The sequence below is a fragment of the Orycteropus afer genome, unplaced genomic scaffold (genome assembly GCF_000298275.1).
Source record: "Orycteropus afer afer isolate SDZICR_OR568_19922 unplaced genomic scaffold, OryAfe1.0 scaffold00028, whole genome shotgun sequence".
Lineage (NCBI taxonomy): Eukaryota > Metazoa > Chordata > Mammalia > Tubulidentata > Orycteropodidae > Orycteropus > Orycteropus afer.
In genome coordinates this window covers 4,814,830-4,834,001 of record NW_006921615.1, presented here as the reverse complement: position 1 = coordinate 4,834,001, position 19,172 = coordinate 4,814,830, and the positions used below count along the sequence as shown (strand labels likewise).

The following is a 19,172-nucleotide window of genomic DNA, read 5'->3' as shown; positions in this document are numbered from 1 at the left end:
TACTGAATATACGGTGGACTGCTTAAAGAATGAATATCAGTCTTGGACCAGCCACTCCTCGGAAGGAAGGTTGGGCAATCCTACTTCCGTAGTGATACTGCCTCGGAAACCCAAGGAGGGGTCGCTATGAGTCGGGTTTGACTCGACGGCACATAACAACAACAACAACTTGGAAGAAATGCAACCAGAACGTTCCTTAGAAGTGAGGATGTTGATTGGTTTGTTTCCTTTGGACATGCTATCAGGAAAGATCAATGTTTGGTAAAGGAGAGGGTCAACGGAAATGAGGGAAACTTTCAGTAAGATGGATTGACACAATATCTAAAACATACAAATATTATGAAGGTGGTTCTGGATCAGGCAACATTCATTCTGTTGTATATAAAGTCATTATGAGCTGCAGTGGACTCAATGACAGCTAACTGACAAGGAACATCTTAACTCTCTTGACACCTGTTGTAAACTCTTGAGTTTTCCACTGGACTGTAGGCCAGTACTCAGGGACTACATCACTCTTGTCCATTACTCTTCTCCCAGTGCCCACATAGCACCTGGCATGAACTACATACTCAAGAAATACAGGCAAGGAGGAATGTGATCATAGCAAAAGGAACAAGTCCAAATGTCACTGTAGGGTTTTGGTGTTCCTGTATGCAGGAGCATTTAATTTTCTGCATCAGAGGATTCTTTGCTAAGTCATGAGCCAGTGGCTCTTGAGCAGGCAAGTATTGCATTGTTTAGCATGTAGATGCCTGCAGTTGTTTCTTGTAGTTACATTCTGGGAAAGCAAACCAAATCAAGCTCACTGCATAGAGTCGATTCTGACTCAGGACCCCCATTGGGTTTCCAAGGCTGTAAATCTTTACGGAAGTAGACTGCCTCAACTTTCTTCCATGGAGCTACTGGTTGGTTTGAACTACTCATCTTTTGATTAGCAGCCAAATGCCCTTAACCACTACACCACCAGCGCCCCTTACAGTCTGGAAATCTGGTGGTTAAAAAGGCTTGTGGTGCCTTATTCCAATCAGTGAACCCAAATGCTCACCCAGGAGCTCACCAGCAGATCTGTTTCTGGTGGTAGAATTTCTATAGTGATTCATCTGTGAATATCATGCCTGGCCATCTGCCAGTCTAAGGCCTTTGATGAGAAAATAAGAAATAATTTAATGTTTCTTCAGCCAATCAGATTTGGAATCCACAACTTAAAATATTATTTTGATTTACTAATGAATTGCCTAGGAATTCCTTTTAGAGTCATCTAAATGTTGCTCTTACAAAGGGAGACTCTACACTTGGTCCATTTTCATCTCCAGTTGGTACCATTTCCTCATAGCTGTAAACTGAAGGGTTTATTTCTGTAGGAATATGTGTTCTAGTGTCTTCCTATGTTACCTTTAACTTTGCATATGCATTCCTAGCATTTTTAAGTGTCCTCATGAAATTTTACAAAGGGCACTGCTAACTAGAAGGCTGCGGTTCTAACCCATCAGCCACTCCTTCCTTGGAAGGAAGGTTGGGCAATCTAGTTCCATAGTGATATTGCCTTGGAAAACCAAGGAGGGGTCACTATGAGTTGGGTCCGACTCGACGGCACATAACAACTTATATGTTGTGTGGCAGTTGCTCTGACTCTCGCCACACTTCTGTAGAAGGTGATCACTTTTGTTGGACTCATGTCTAGAAAGTAGTTTCAAGAGTAGTTGAAAACAGGTTATGAAGGAGCAAGATGAAATGGGCAGATATTTCCTCAAAGGGTATATTTCTATATACTTTTCAAGTAACAGAGTGAAAACAATTTTCTATTGTATATCCCTTTCCTATTATAAAAAATAAATATTACACTACAGATCTGCCCATTGTTTATTTCAGTCTGAAAATAGGGACAGGTTAAATGAAAATGCATGAACTAGAATGAATATAAATCTAAAATAACTGGTGGATAATTTTTTAAATTGTCTCTCCTTTCCAGTGCTTTCTTTTATGTAATTTTAATAAACTAAAATATATGATACCTTTGAAGAATGAAAATTGAAAATAATGAAAGAAATCATTATTATGTAATGATCTGAAGCCACTTGGGGAGTGAACACTGTGTACTTTGTTCTCATAATAAAGGCAGAGACTGTCTTCCCTAGTCCAATCATGGCATCTTTGAAACTGGGAAGTGTGGGCTGTCCCTGGCTTACTCAACTCTATAGACCATTCAGTGAGGACAGCTGTTAGTTTAACCCAGGGTCAGCAAACTATGGCCCGTGGACCAAGTCTGGGACATTGCCTATTTCTTTACGACCCACAAGCTGAGAATGGGTTTTACATTTTTTAACAGTTGAAAAAGATGTCAAAAAAGATTAATATTTTAAGATTTGATGATTATGTAAAATTCCAATTTCAGTGTGTATAATAAAGTTTTATTGGAACACAGCCATGCGTATTAGTTTATATATTGTTATGGCTGCTACTGAGACAGAGTTGTGACAGAGGCTATATGGCTATAAAGTAAAAAAAAAACATTTACTATCTGGCCCTTCACAGAAAGTTTTCCTACCCCTGGTTTCACATAAGAGCTGCAATTACATAAATACTACACTTGTTTAAGGATTGTGCCTTCACTGTACCAACCTCCCCATGATTGGAAAAATATTCTTCTGTGACTTAATAGCCAGGGCGTAATAGGAATAATGTCCTAGGAATTTATGCAGGAAAATGTTGGTCCAGGAAGCACAATTTGACCAAGAATGTTCCAGTTTTTAGATATAAACAGGAATCCCTTAGATTTTTTTTTTTTTTCTTCCCAAACCTGGCTCAACCCTGTGCTGGTGTGCTGGTGAAGGGCAGCAAATGGCTGTTATATTCTAAGGTCATATTTATCAGTGATTCAGACCACACTCACCAATGGTTTTAAAAATTAGGAAGTTATATTGGATGCTATTTGGTTATCTTACCCAGATGAGATTAATTTTAATGGAAAATAAAAGCACACCTGGACGTGTTTCTGCCACCACAGGACCGGCAAGGTCAGACGGCTTCCCAACACCTGCCTGGTTTATGGCTCGGACGCGGAAGACATAGCTGACACCCTCCTTGAGGTCATGCACCTGGAACGAGCAGGTATAGAAGCAGTGAATGTGTTATGACCTTTTAAACAAAAATGCTCTTTCTGTGTAACATTGTTTTAGTCATACAACAGAAAAAGCCCAGGATGTGACCTTAGCTTTAGACTTTTTTCTTTCTGCACCATTTGCAAGTAGTAGATGAGGAAGTTTAAGATCCCTCCAACTCTTTGTTCGATAGTTTAATGGCCACCAACATCAGAAACCAAAGACTAATTTAAAGGAGTTATCCACTTTATTCTTTGGTCAATAAGACAACAAGCAAAGTACTCATGATAGCATATATGCTGCCTTTTTCTTTTTTTCTTAATGCTTTTGAAACATTCCATGAATAATTTCAGATAAAATTCTTGGCAAAAGAGGGGAATTAAAATCACGAATCATTGACACTCTCTGTTTGCTTAAAAGCATGTGAAAGCACTAGAACAAAAACAAAAATTAACTCTGTGAGTTTAATATAGTTATTTCTCAACAAATAGAGCAATAATTAATGTAATTATGAATTTAAGTAATTTGTGAATTATCAAAATTTACAAACCTTATAGAACAGTTCTATTCTGAAGCACATATGTTTCATCCTCGTGGTGACCAGCTTGATGGCAGTTAATGATAACAATGGGAGCTCTGGTAGCGTAGTGCCTAGGCACTTGACTGCTAATCAGAAGAATGGTGGTTCAAATCCACCAGCCACTCCTCGGAAGGAAGGTTGGGCAATCTACTTCTGTAGTGATACTGCCTCGGAAACCCAAGGAGGGATCGCTATGAGTTGGGTCCAACTCGATGGCACATAACAACAACAACAACAATGATAACATTCTAAATTCTAAATCCTTGAGTTTTTAATAACCTAGAGGATGTTGACTGAGGACTTACTACATATGTGCCAATGAACTAGGGTTACAAAGAGTTGTAAAAACTATTTAGATTTATAATAGATCCACTTCATAATTTTTTTGTGTGTGACTTTCTTTGGGTTTAGCATTTCATTATTGTTTTAAATACTATTAATATTTTATCAAAATATATATATTTTTTCTTTTTAAAATGTGTAACTTTTAAAAGCTACATATATTTTAAGAAAGAGGAAACAAATTTCCTATAATATTGTGATAGAGATCAATAGGACTTGTTTATCCAAAATAGTTTAAATCAAACAATGCTAAAATACATTTATTCAATTCAGTGAAGTGTTTGTGACCATGTATTTAAAGGAGTTACATATTAAATAGTTATTTTTTAAAATCTAACTATTTAATAATATTGTGTTTACAACAATAGAAGGTCACTATCCATGTAATGATAGCTTTCACTGGCATCAATTTGAAATAGGTTTTAATCTGTAAATTAACTTGAATTTAGGCACAAGCTAAATGCACAGTTTGATGTACTCAAATTCTGTGTTTAGAAATAATGCCAGGAAACTGTGGATTTTCCTTGTTATGATAAAAATAGACTGATCACTAGGTGCCTGACACATCTGCACCTGATTCTTAGGTAATGTGAAGCTGTGCACATATTTGAGTCAGACTCTTGCAACACAGAGAAGGAAGTATATCCACGTTTCAGTGTCTAGTCACTGTTGTGATAGGGACACTTTTCCATTGTCACAGGGACAATGACCTCTGACTCCAACAGCATCAAAAAACATAATTTATACACATCAACTTTATATTTCTTGGATTTTTTTCCTTCCCTATAATTTCCAAAGGAACTATATTTTCTTGCTTTTTTTTTTTTTTTTTATCTATGTCCCCTACCCCTTCCAATTACTCCTTCCCTCTTATCACTTTGTCACCCCAGGGTGTGATTACCAGTTTTAAAACAACAACAAGAAGGAAGCTTAGTTAAACTCTTTTGGTTGAAAGTAATATACCTTTAACTTTTAGTAATGCTTGGGCACTTGATAAGGAGCTCTGATGTTGTAGTGGGTGAGGTATTTGGCTGCTAACCAGAAAGTCAGTGGTTCAATCCCACCAGCTGCTCTGTGGATGGAAGATGGGCAATCTACTTCTATAAAGATTTACAGCCTCGGAAACCCAAAGATTTCAGCTCAATGGCAATGAGTTTACTTTTTTTGGGACACTTGGTGCTGAAATTATTGTGGGATCTTCCAGCAGAAACCAGTCATCCCATTACACTCTGCCTACAATGACGCTAAATTCATCCGCTGGTGGAGCTCCATCTCCTCTCCTCACTGAAGTTTACCAGACTATAGTTTAAAAATATACATCACTATCATGTGTCTCCAGTACAGGCTTGAAAAACTTCTGAATACATAAAAAATATCTGGATGAATGAATAAATACCAAAATTGGTATGGAAATTATAGGGTATTTTCCTGTTCTTCTTTATATCTTTATTGTTTGATTTTTAAAAATAAGTATGTGTTAGTTTTATAATCCAAAAAAATAAATAATTCTATCTCCATTTTATAAACTGTTCATAAAATATAAGATCATAAGCCAGTGGAATCTATAGACCCGTAGGAAGTCAGTCCCCAGGTTTGTAGGGTACACTCAATCTCAGTGCCACTTTCTTGCTCTTAAGTATGCCTTGCTTCCTCATCTTTTTGTAATGACACATTAACTGTCTTTTGATATGTTTAAACCCCATCTGATATTTTTTTCCCTGTGAACTGTCTGTCTGTCTATTTAAGGACTTTGCCCGTTTTTCTGGGCTGTGGATCTCCTTGGCTTAGCACCTTGTCCAATTGTTTTGCTTCTTCTGAATCCAGTCCTGCCTCAGGCTCTTGGGATCCTGCACTCGTGCTGACTGAGGATGTCGACATTTTCATCCCCGATATCTGCATACACCATCAGGATGCTTCTAACCTTTATTCCACACTGTCCTTTGGGGGTCTTTTTGAATCTAGAGTCCTCCTGACTTATCCCAACAACCAAGCGGCATCCTGTGCTCCAGTCTTCTTCTTTATTTTTGTCTCTTTCTCAGGAAGTGTAGTCTTTCCTTTTTCCTCAGGGCTTTAGAAGGGGCTGAAGAGCTTATTGGCACAAGCCAACTAGTGTTAGCGGCATATTGGGTATAATGATTTATGGGTGATCCCTCCTGGAGGAGAAATCTACATTTTTTACAGGGACATTAAATGCCTTCACCCCAGAGAGTGACTGACCAATGGTAGGGACTTCAGTCCATGGTGGCAAGTAGATGGAAGAAATCTGTTAGACCAGGTATACCTGAGGGTCTTCACAGCCCACGTGGTAGGCAGTGGCCTATTCTGTCAACAATGTAATGTAGTATGCAGCTTCCTGCATGACTGTGGTGAAGTCATTCTTCATTAAAGTCATAAGAACTGGAATCATATTTTCCACAGTTCTGAGGCCCTCCTGGGGACTCATGGCCTCGACATGTCATGTCGCTGCTAACAATAACCTAACCTAACCTAACTCAATGCTATTGAGTTGATTCTGACTCATAGAGATCCCTTTTGGGTTACTAAGGCGGTTAATCTTTAAGGAAGTAGATGGCCCAGTCTTATTTCAGTGGAGTGGCTGGTGGGTTTGAACTGCCAACCTTCTGGTTAGCAGTCAAATGCTTTAGGCACTACTACCACCAGAGCTCTTTTAGGGGAAAGCATTTTTTCAAGATTTCCACTTAGTACAAGTTAGGGACTTGGCGGTTATAGCAGAACAGTCTTTGATGGATAGAGTTAGGAATTAGTTCAATTAGAAAATTCCACAAAAACACAGAGAGCAATGCCATGAGTGAGGATGAAGATAAGGTCAAGAATGAGAGTGCATGTTAGCACAAGCATGAGAGAACGAGTGAAGAGAGAGAGAGAGCATGGCTCCAAATAATCAGTAGTGAAAGGCTAACTGGTGTGAACTCTATAGAAGTAGCACCCTGGAATAAAAAATACAGGTAGGAATGAGAAAGTCACCTTTGGGATGGAAAGGAGAAATGTTTTAAGACTGAGTAATAAAAATGTGAGGTAGATAAGATAAGGCAAGGAAGGAAAGAAGAGAGAAGGAAGCTAGCAGATGTATTTCAAAGCGAGGCCAAGGAATTCAAGTTAAATATACCAAACTATAACTTCCCTCAACTCCAACAACCAAATGAAATTTTACCAGGAGCCCAGTATACAAAACAGACCAATGCAAAGTTGTTCTGCCCTATCCTGCTAACTTAAAAGTTAATGATATTAGCAGAGCAATTCTCTGTAAAGATGGTTTCTAAAACTATGAGCATCCTCTTACCTTAAGGTACTTGTTTTTAATAGCCGCCTTGTTGAGTCCTCGCCACTGGTCATCTTTGGCACTGGCCTCCTTCATATCCACAAAGTAACCAGTCACTGGGGTCCGCCCAGAGTGGACTGGAGGCTTCCACTGGAGGACCAGAGAGTTTTTCCTGACTTCACTATACTTGAGATTGTGTGGAGGTCCTAAGAGAGTGAAATGATGAATAGAAACCATAGGGTAGATAAGAATAATCAAATATGTATCCATTTAGAATCACACTTAAGGCCCTAAAGCTGAATCTGATGCTTATGGTTTTGTTTGTTTGTTTGTTTGATGTCTTTTACTCTAGCATCCTCATGGAAAAAGATATTTTTGTGGTCTTTCTTGTGTCAACTTTCAACAACTGCTCTCCATCAATCTATTCTATCCTTTACTGGGTGGTTAAGGTCAGCACCAGGTGCCTTTTGATGTCTAGATTAAAACTTTCTTTCAGGCTGTTCTCAAGTCTGCACACTTGCCTGGATTAAAACCTTTTATCAGAACTGTTTAATTTAGTTGCAGATTCTGTTTCAGATTATTTTTGGATGGTAATCTGAAAATTCCCCAAAATCTCAATTAGTATGAAGAAAGCAATTCTATTTTATGACATACGGTGGTGCACGGAATTACTTAATATGGCCCTTCTAGCCATGGTCTTTGTGACTGCCACCAGATCACTACATGGGACTATGAAAATGTGAGACTCTTGTGGTCCACCAGGGAAATTGGATAGCTTGTTAACGATGGAAATAAGGTACATGGGATCCTTGTGGGGTGGGACCATGGAAATAAGGTGTATGGAACCCTTATATGGGTATTTGTCAGTTTTGCCATCCACCAGGCTTAAAATGAGCCATCCCAGAGGTGGAGAGGGAGGATCTCACTACCACCAAGAAAGAAGAGGCAGGACTAGAGCCTTGGCATCCTTGGGATCCCAGACCCCTGTACAGAACCTCCCTGGCCCAGAAGACAGAGAAGCTGAGACAGGTGAGAGACACTGGAGATGGTGAGAGATTGTGGCAGAGAAAACGCAGCAGCAGAGGCAGCAGAACCAAGAGACTGGCATGAGACATAGTAATGGGCTTCCTGGCCCACAGAGTGAGAAAGTGGAGTGCCTATGGGCAGGAGGTTTGCTGGCAGAGTACAGTGCTTCTCTGGGAACCTAACAGCAGAGCTAAAAGAGCTCTGTAACACTTGCTGAAGTAGAGCAGAGGCCAGGCTGAGGTGCCAACGGCCAAAGAGAGGTGTGCCTATGGGCATGGCTGAGGGGAGGAGGCTGTCCTGATTGAAGAATTGTATCTGAGTGTTCCTGAACCTGAATTGTAACCTGTTACTCCCCTAATAAACTCCATAAACATGAGCATTGTCTGTGAGTTGTGTGTGGCCATTGCAATGAATAGCAAGAAGAGAAGTAGAGAGTGCTGTGGGGAGGACAGTTGATGTCAAAGTTGGTAAAAAGGTTGGAAGGTGGTGGCATGTCTGACTTCCACTTCATAGGTATCAGCCTTGGGCTGTTGAGGTGTTCTGGATGGTCCTTTCTACTTGTGAGGTTAGAGGAGATCAGAAGCCACCCCATGCCATTTCTGCACATATGAATACAGGTAGTAATACTTCTTTCAAAGGTAAAAGGTATATATTACAAAATACCTACCAATTAGTGGGAAATCTTTCCCTAAACCACATACCCCACATATAGGTTCCAACTCATAGCAACCCCTCCTTGGTTTTCTGAGGTGGTATCTCTACAGAAGTAGATTGTCCAGTCTTCCTTCCAAGATATCATAAAAACAAATGATAATTTATGGTTTTCAAAGAACTTTTGCCAAAAACAAATAGAACCAAACTTGTGGGCCTTGAATCTGTGCTTATGTCATGTACTTCACATTCATCTATCCCATTTATCAATTAAGAGATATCAAGCAACTTGATGAGCCTCATCAAGTAGAAGGCCAAAATTTGTTCCCTGTGTGTATACTCTTTTCCCTCTTAGGAGAATCCTAAACACTAAGCAATTACCTATCTTTTTGCATGACAACCAGCTGCTATAAAGATGATTTTATTTATTCATTTTCATTTCTTTCTTTCTTCCTTTTTTTTTTTTTTTTAAATAACAATTGATTTCTAACTAACCAATCATAATCCCCTGAACTGACTCACAATAGCTTGACGGTCAAGTACAAACACAGTCTCTATCATGTTATTCTTTGGTGTTTTGCAAAAGATAGTTCAATGTTTATTTGGCCCTTTACCTTGGCAAAATGTTAAGATTTACAACACATATTTTTGGAAGGAGCTCTAGTGACATAGTGCCTAAGACATTTGACTGCTAACCAGAAGGCTAGTAGTCCAAATTCACCAGCCATTCCTCAGAAGGAAGGTTGGGCAATCTACTTCCCTAGTGATGCCACCTCGGAAACTCAAGGAGGGTTCACTGAGTTGGATCCAACTCAACAGCAGTGAATTTTTAATTCAATCCATAACAGCCTACCCTTTGGTCCCCTAAAATTCATGTCCTTGCCACATGCAAAACATTTACCCCAACAGGCAAGAATCTCTGCTTTCTCCCCATTTTCTTCTCTGCCCACCTAACCACTCCCAATGACCACATCCAAAAGAGAGTATCTGTGAGCCAGATTCCAGGATCTTTCTTGTGATGCAAAATTGGGAAAATGTGTATAGAGAGAAAGAGCTAGAAAGGTAAGTGGAGAGAGGCCAGGGATAAGCCTTAGGTAAGCGTGTTACTTGATCTGTGTCGCATAATGAATAGCTAGGGGAGAGAAAGGAAGGGCAAGATAATAAGGAAGAGAAGCCACAAGGCTGGGGCTGAAGGGAGAGACTTGGTTGACAAAAAGAGAGGCTCTAGAGCAGTGGGAGAGTGCAAGAGAACTGATGAATATCAGAAGTTTTGAGAAATTTCACTATGGTATGTGAATTGGATACTCTTTAATTTAATGGCCTTGAAGAAGCAGAAGGAAAGTTTGAAATTTTCTTTGGATTATTATTTGATGCTCCAATTGTGTGCTTGTTTCAATCCCATTCCATGCAGAGGCTTTGCTATGGAGGCTTCAGGATTTATTTGGAACACACATCTAAGGAGTTTATATTGGTAGCTATTATTTAATATTATTGTAAAACTATTTTAGGTTAACACAAAAGTCCACAAGAAATTTTTTCCCATAAATTTTTCTTTGTAGCACCTTACTTTGGTTTTAAGTTGCAAGTTCTCTTTAAAGAAACCTCACCCCCCAGTGCCGAGACAAGGTTTCTATACTTTACCTGGAACAGCAATTGTCCATTCTTCACATTTGAACAATTCACTTGCTGCTGAGAATTCTCCTAATCCAGCAATGTTCATGGCTGCCACTTGGAACTGATATACCATGTTTTCCTTCAAGTTGTTTATCTGCAGCATTGACAATGTCACAGATAGCGAATGCTTCAGTTTTCTTTTATTCTAGATGTTCAATATCTTATTTATTTAAGATGTTCAACATCTTATTTACTTATTTATTCAACATCTCTTATTTATTTACCTCCTGTGTCAAACACATCCTAAGGTAACATCCAATGAGTCATACCATTTTTAAATCTCCTCCCCTGTGACTTTCATCAAACCAACAGAATATGGTAAAAGTATCGGAATATCAATACTGTGATTGTGTTATATTGTATGGCAAAAGAGAAGAGGATATTGAAAATGTAATTAAGATCCCTAATCAGTTGATTTTGAATTAATCAAAAGGGAGATTATTCAGGATGAGCTTGACTTAATCAGGTAAACACTATTAAAAGTGTGTCTGGGCCCTTCCTGACCATATATACTTTCCTATTGGCCTTGAAGGAGCTCTGGTGGCGTATTGCCTAAGGCACTTAACTGCTAACCAGAAGGCTGGAGGTTCAAACCCACCAGCCACTCCTTGGAAGGAAGATTGGGCAATCTACTTCCGTAGTGATACTGCCTTGGACACCCAAGGAGGGTTCGCTATGAGTTGAATCCCACTAGACGGTAGTGAGAGGTTTTTTAAATTTTTTTATTGGCCTTGAGGAAGCCAATGGCCCTGCTGTGAATTGCCTGTGGAGAAAGGCAATCTTTTAGAGTTGAGGGCCTCAGCACTACAGTTACAAGGAACTGAATTCTGTCAACAACCTAAATGAGCTTAGAAGAGGAACCCAAGCTCCAGATGACAACGCAACTTGGCCAATAATACCTGGATTGAGCAGAGGACCCAGTTAAGCTATGCCCAGATTCCTGATCAATGGAAACTGAGATAGTAAATGTAGGTTGTTTTACGCCACTAAATTTTTGGTAATTTGTTATGCAATAAAAGAAAACTCATACATGCCCAAAGGGAAATTAAATGATTTCAAACTAGGAATCAAAATACTCCAATTTGCATAATGTTTCTGCTCTTTACTGAGTGACCTAATCTTTTCTACAACAGTAGAATAACAATTGGATTATTGCCAGGGTAAATATCACATAAAATAATGAATGTGAAAGCATTTGTAAACTACAAATATATGAGTGTGAAAAGTCATGGAATATAAATAATCCCTTGAACATTAAAAATGCTTAATAAATTGAAGTGCTTATAGAATCAGCTGAGTTAGCAAAGTTTATCTATTTATAATTTAAGCCAAGACAAGATCCTATCTATACCTGATTTTATCAGGAAACCATTAGTTTATCTATAAGAGTGCTTGATTGCCAGTTATTGAGGGGATAAGTAGAACATAATAGCTATGTGTTATAGCAACAGAATCATATAAGCATCCTTTTTGACTATACACACATACACACATTTATATATGTATTCTCTTTAAGAAGGTAAAAAAAAAATTAAGTAAGGGGAAACCATGATGTAGATAATTTGGGTAAGAAGTACTTTATTCAGGGACCAAGGTTGCTTGGGGGACTGGTTGTATGACCAATCATCTCATTTTTTCCTAGGATTACAGGGTATCCCAGAATGTAGGACATTCAGAGCTAAAACTGGGAGAGCCCTGGGAAAACTGAGAAAGATAGTGTTCCTAGGCCTAAGTGAAATATCATGGCATAGGATTTCTGTTTCTGTCAAAGGTATGCTAGGTTATTCGAAGTAATCCTTCCACTGGAAAAAAAAAAAAATTAAAAGTACTTGATTAAAACTGTAAACAAATTCTCTTGAAAGTATTAAATTAGTGACAAGACGTTAAGGAAATACCAGGCTAGGAAGAAGAGAAATAGAAAACAAAGAGAGATAAATGGAAGGTGGGAGTGGCTTTTGCCATGGAGACATTTGAGGCAATTTGACCTTTGGCTTTAATGTCAATTGAGGCAATTTGACCTTTGGCTTTAATGTTTTCACAAAGAGAGAAGTTTATGAACTAAAGCCTAGAGCCAATCCCAAGGGAAGAGAATAAAAGGAATTCTTCTTTTGGACCCCAAAGAGCTTTACCTCAGGATACAGATGAATCAGAAATAAACCTGCCTTCATGTAGATGTGCAGGGCAAATTCATGTCGCCTAACTGCCCCAAAATATTAAAGCATTATACTGAATTAAGGGGAGCTCTGGTAGCATAGTGCCTAAGGCACTTGACTGCTAACCAGAAGGCTGGCGGTTCAAACCCACCAGCCACTCCTCAGAAGGAAGGTTGGGCAATCCTACTTCCGTAGTGATACTGCCTCGGAAACCCAAGGAGGGGTCGCTATGAGTCGGGGCCAACTCAACGGCAAATAACAACAACAACAACAACTGAATTAAGAAGGAACTCAATGGGCACCTTGCAGAAGGAAATGTAAATCTTTTTTGAAGAACCTTCATCCTAGACATCAGATTATTCAAGCAATGTTTTTAAGGACAATAAGCAGCATACAGTAAAAAATAACCAAACACAAAAAAGAAGGCACCAAGAATCAGACCACAGATCAATAGGCAACAGAAAAAGATCTTCAAAAACTCACTGCCGTGGAGTCGGATCCAACTCGTAGTGACCCGTCCTTGGGTTTCCAAGGCAGTATCACTATGGAAATAGATTGCCCAATCTTCCTTCTGAGGAGTGGCTGGTGGGTTTGATCCACCAGCCTTCTTGTTAGCAGTCAAATGCCTTAGAATTATCACACCAAACCAAAACAAAACCCACTACCATAAAGTTGATGCCAACTCACAGTGACCCTTTAACACAGAGTAGAACAGCCCCATAGGTTTTCCAAGGTTATACATCTGTATGGAAGCAGATTGCCTCATTTTTCTCCCACAGAGCAGCTGGTGAGTTTGCATTGCCAACCTCTTGGTTAGCAGCTGAATGCTTTAATCACTATGCCACCAAAGCTCCTTGAATTATCAGACAGATTATAAATATAACAATGTTTATTATGTTTAAAAAATAAGATATAAACTTAAAAATATCTGCAGGAGATAGTAAGGTATGAAATATATAAAAGGTGATATACAATAAATGGAAAATACAAGGGAAAAGATAATGGATGCATATAACAGTAAATCAGATGCAAAAGAAAAGAGAATTTGTAAAGTGGCAGATACAGTCAGAAGAAATTATATAGTGCACAGAATATAAAAGGCACAAAGATGGGAAAGAGAGAAGAATGATTAATAGACATGGAAGATAGGTGAGACCATCAAATATATGTTTTATTACAGTTTCAGAAAAAGAGGATGAGGCAGCAACAATATTTTAGGAGACAGTGGCTAAGAATTATCAAGAAAGAGCTTCCAGAAAAATATAATCCACATATTAAAAATATCCCCTCCCCCAAAAAAACCTAAGCAGATAATTTTTAAAAAACCTCTATATATGGACAAATAATATTTTAACTCTATCACATCAAAAACAAAGCAAAATATTAACAACTGACCAAGAAAAAAGACAAATTACCTTCAAATGATCAAAGTGACTAAGAACTGACATATCAGCTTCAACAATGAGCCAGAAGACATGGAATTATATCTTCAAAGTTCTAAAAGAAAATAACTACCATTATAGAATGTTGTACTCAGAAAAAATATTTTTGGAGTATGAAGGAAAAAAAAAGAAATGTTTTCAGACAAATGGAAATGAAAAGAGTTTATCCTCAGAAACCAAACCAAACAACAAACCCACTGCCACTGAGTCGATTCCAACTCATAGCAACCCTATGGGATAGGGTAGAACTGCCTCCATCGGGTTTTTAAGGCTATAAATCTTTATGGAACAGACTGCCTCATCTTTCTCCTGTGGAGCAGGCTGGTAGTTTTGAACTGCTCATCTCTTGGTTAGCAGTTCAATGCCTTAACCACAGCCCCACCTCTTTAAGGCTTTCTTTAGTGAGTTCTAAATGTCAACAATTACAGCAAAAATTGGTTGAAATTTCAAAAGCTTTCCCTTTAAGATAAGGGTCAAGTCCAGAATGACCAATATTGCCACCCGTATTCAACATTGTACAAAAGATTATAGACAGAAAGTAAGGTAAGGAAATAAAGGAAAAGATATATGATTTGGAAAAGAAAAAGTAAAGTGCCATTATTTCATATGATGATCTGACTATTTAGATAAAAAAAAATCCAGAGGAACTTACAGATAACTTCTTAAAATTATAATTGTAGCAAAAAATCTATATAACATTATATGCAAAATTATAAAAATCAATTATTTTTCTATACCAATGACAATAAAATGATATAAAGATACTATTTACAATAACACTGAGATAATACAAAAACAGTCTACCATGATAAATACATATATAACCATACACACACACACACACACACACACAATTTTGTAGCTCTTGGAAAGAGAGTATCAGTTCTTTACACCCATTAACTTGGAATGCTTAAAATATTGACCATGTACTTGGTCAAAAAGAAAAGTAACTGGCTGACTTCATAAAACAAAATGGAGGGGTTTCTCAATTTTCCTGTTTTTAAGTATAAATAAATAAGAAAAAATGGAAAAAACAATAACACTGAAAATACATAGCATCTATAAATAAATACGTCGAACTATGGTGGTTTGTGTGTTACTATGATGCTGGAAGCTATGTCACTAGTATTTCAACTAGCAGTAGGGTCATCAATTGTGGACAGGTTTCAGCAGAGCTTCCAGCCTGAGACAGACTAAGAAGAAAGGCCTGGCAATCTACTTTCAAAAATTATCCACTGAAAATGTTATGGATCACAACAGAACATTTTCTGATTCACTTACTTTGGACCAATAATCATGAAGATGATGTAGGTCCATGCAACGTTTCATTCTGTTATACATGGGTCACCATGAGTCAGAGTTGACTCAGTGGCAACTGACAACCACCATATAAATAACAAATGATTTACAAGACCTCTGCAAAGATTTATAAAACTTCATGGAGAAACTTTAAACAAGACCAAAGCGCATGAAAAGAAACATCATGTTCATGGTTTAGAAAACCAAGCCAAAACCAAACTCACTGCCATCTAGACAATTCTGACTCAAAGCAACAACCCCCATTGGGTTTCTAAGGTGGTAAGTCTTTATGGAAGTAGATTGCCCAGTCTTCCTTCTGTGGAGTGGCTGGTGGGTTTGAACTGCCAACCGTCTGGTTAGCAGTCAAATGCCTTAGGCATTACACCACCAGAACTCCTTTCATGGATTTGGAAAGTCAATATTTTAAGTAGGTCAGTGCTTCATTTATTTATAGATTCAATGCAATCCCAGTCAGAACTCTGAAGTTTAGTTTATTTTTTTTGTCTTTTGTAGGAGTTGGTAATCTGATTCTACAATTTTTATCATGGTGCAAAAGACTAAGAATAGCCCTTGAAGAAGAAGAATAAAGTCGAAGAAATTGATTGGCCAGTTATCAAATTTACTATAAAGCTATAATAATTAAATTAGTGTGGTACTGGCCCAATAGTACAAGCAAACCAGTGGAACAGAATAGAAAACACAAAAAGACACATGCATATAAGGAAACTTGATAGATGATATAGATTACCTAGTAGAATAGTGAGACAAAGGCAAACTTTTCAAGAGGATATCTAGGACAACTGAATATCTGTAGAGGGAAGATTACTTTTGACCCTTGCCCACACCATATTAAACATTTGCATATGAATTAATGACTTAAATGTGAATGACAAAGCTTTAAAATTTTAGGATATAATCTACAGCAATATCTCTAAGATCTTGTAATAAAGAACACATTTCTTTAAAAAAGCACAAAAATCACTAATGACAAAGCAAATAAATTTGATGAGATTAAAATTGATGTGTTCCCCATAAAGAAAGGAACACATAACCCACTAAGGTGGGAAAGGTTATATAGATACAAAAGACTTATCTTCCTTCTTGATAAAGAACTTAATAAATCAGTAAGAAAATCCATTAGAAAAATGAGCAAAACCCTTGAACATGCATGCTATAAAAGAGGATGTAAAAATGGACTATGCACATAGAGCAAGATGTTGAAACTTATTTGACACTCAGTTGGTCAAATCCAAAAATGAGTGAATATACCAAGTGTTGGCAAGGATGTAGATCAACAGGAGTTTTCACACACTTCAGAAAACAGTATCTTGTAGAGTAAACTAGACCCCATGACCCTGTCATTCTACTTTTAAGTAACAACCTAGAGAAATTAGTTGTTAGCAAATTAGCACACATATATGTGCCAGAAGACATTTACAGGAATGTTCATAGCTATACTGTAAACTGTAGCTAAAAATGCCCAAATAACAATCAATAATTGAATGAAAAAGTATATTGTAATATGGTTATATAATGAAATACCATACAGTAATGAAAAATAATTAGTTATAGCTACACACACCAACACAGAAAGTTCTTAAATGCAATTGTTACGCATTCTCAGTATGTGTGTGGTATTTCATACATTTTAAATGTGAAATTAAAGAACTGTGGGATTGAATTAGGAGAAACACCTTCCCCTGACCTCACAGCATGGAGGTCTGTGAGTGCTGGGAGGTGGTAACTTTAATTAATAGCTGTTGATGTGCTAAAGAGGGGAGCCATCACCATGGCAATGGTGAGCCCCTCAGATGCTTTGAGGAGGTCTGATTATGGATGCCCATGTGTAGAAGAAAAACTGGAAGGTGTACACACTTGGAGCATCCCTTTGTGGCCCTCAGAGCCACTACAACAGGGTATGCTTCACAGGTAGGGACTGAGATCTAGCCATTAAACTTGCATTCCTTTATGCTCTGTGATTTGAGAATCAGAAATTAAAAATTCAGAGTCATTTGAAGTTAGAGAGGCACATTGGTTACAGATATTTTGTAAGTTTTGGAAGAAACACTAATTCATACAGTAAAAATACATTTCATATTAAGTATTCTAAGAAATGATTGTTTACGTATATGAGTCAGAAAATATAACTCCTGCCTGTTTGGCCAAACTACTTCTATTAACTTTGATACATGTTTTTTTCTTTCATGAAGACCCTACCATTGCAGACAATGGAACCAGGAGAAAGAAAATGGATAATTTACAAGGTATTGGATGCGTATGCATGCATGTGCATGCAGGGCTATAATCATATATGGCACTCCGCACTAGGGAAAGTCATACCCTTACCTGGTATGCCTGATCACTGACAGCCTTAATGTTGGCTTCTCTCCATTTTCCTGGTACTCCGTCAATTACTTCACGATAGTTCACATAATAGCCAGTAATTTCAGTCCCTCCAGTTTTATCTGGTTGCTTCCAGCCAAGAACCATTGAGTCATGAAAACTTTCAAGACTAGTGATATCATAGGGTGGAGATGGTGTCGCTGTTGTAATATGAATAGCTTGTAAGTAGGCAGAAATATATTTACGATTCCACGTATATTAAACTTGTTCAACTGGTGCCATTCATGAGGGCAATAGATTTTGCAGCACAAAGAAACTAAAATGAGAAACTGATCAGTAACTTGGCGTCCAATTTGGTTTATATAGGAGAATAAAAATGACACAGTAAATATACACTGCCAATATTATTCAAAAAATAAAAGTAATATGCCCTTAGAGAGGAATTAGTTTTGATATATTAACAGCAAAATGATGAAATATTCTAATAAAATGTTTCTGTTCCCCAAAAAAAAGAAATATTTTCCCCCAAGGTAATTTTTTGATGGTATATTTATTTATATGGTTTTGTTTTGATTTGCTTCCTGAGGAAAACAAAATATATATATGAATTTTTTTATCAATTTGCTTATTTAGAATTTGCATCTATTTCTAAGCTAACACTTCATTCAAGTCCACTCACCTTTGTGAGGCCTTACAACTATATAGGTTCTGTCTACATACAGGAAAAATCTTATTTTAGAGCTCAGTTAAATATGACCTTTTAAGAAACATTTTTAAAATCATGCACAATCTTCAATGGGAATTTCTCTTGGTATATGATATTTTTATAGCAATATTTTTAACCTGTTGCTGGAAAATTATTCATATAGCACAAAATACTATACAGCTGGCACTCCGTTTATTACTGTCTCACTAGAAAAAAATTAGAAGGTATTTTTTAAATCCTCCTTTATTTATGGTGGCTTTGTTGATCAACTTTTTACTGAATTACTTAAAATATAGTTTTAGGTGAAGGAGGGTTATGAAAAGAAATGTCTAGATATAGAATAACATCAAAAATAATTTTCTGAATATTCACTTGGACTATAGAAGGTGTGGGGACTATCATACTTCTTCCAAAAGATGTTGAGAACAACGAAGCCTTTTACTTCCTTTATTCTTTATATATATATATATATATATATATATATATATATTTAAATCTTTCTTTTTCTTTTCCATTCTATTTCAGAGTCATGTTGAATATGAACTCTCAATTTCATATCTCATGTCATCTTGAGTTAA

General features: G+C 37.4%; 1 protein-coding gene across 1 annotated transcript in view; it reads right to left on the bottom strand.

Moving 5' to 3' along the window:
• The window catches only part of MYOM1 (myomesin 1), a 156,746-nt gene that overhangs the window by 51,374 nt on the left and 86,200 nt on the right, over positions 1 to 19,172 (bottom strand). Inside the window, exons 18-21 of the mRNA XM_042780221.1 lie at positions 17,892 to 18,088; positions 10,619 to 10,745; positions 7,322 to 7,506; positions 2,981 to 3,095 (exon numbers count right to left, since the gene is read on the bottom strand). Coding sequence (XP_042636155.1) covers positions 2,981 to 3,095; positions 7,322 to 7,506; positions 10,619 to 10,745; positions 17,892 to 18,088 — 624 coding nt within the window. The remainder of the gene's footprint in view (positions 1 to 2,980; positions 3,096 to 7,321; positions 7,507 to 10,618; positions 10,746 to 17,891; positions 18,089 to 19,172) is intronic.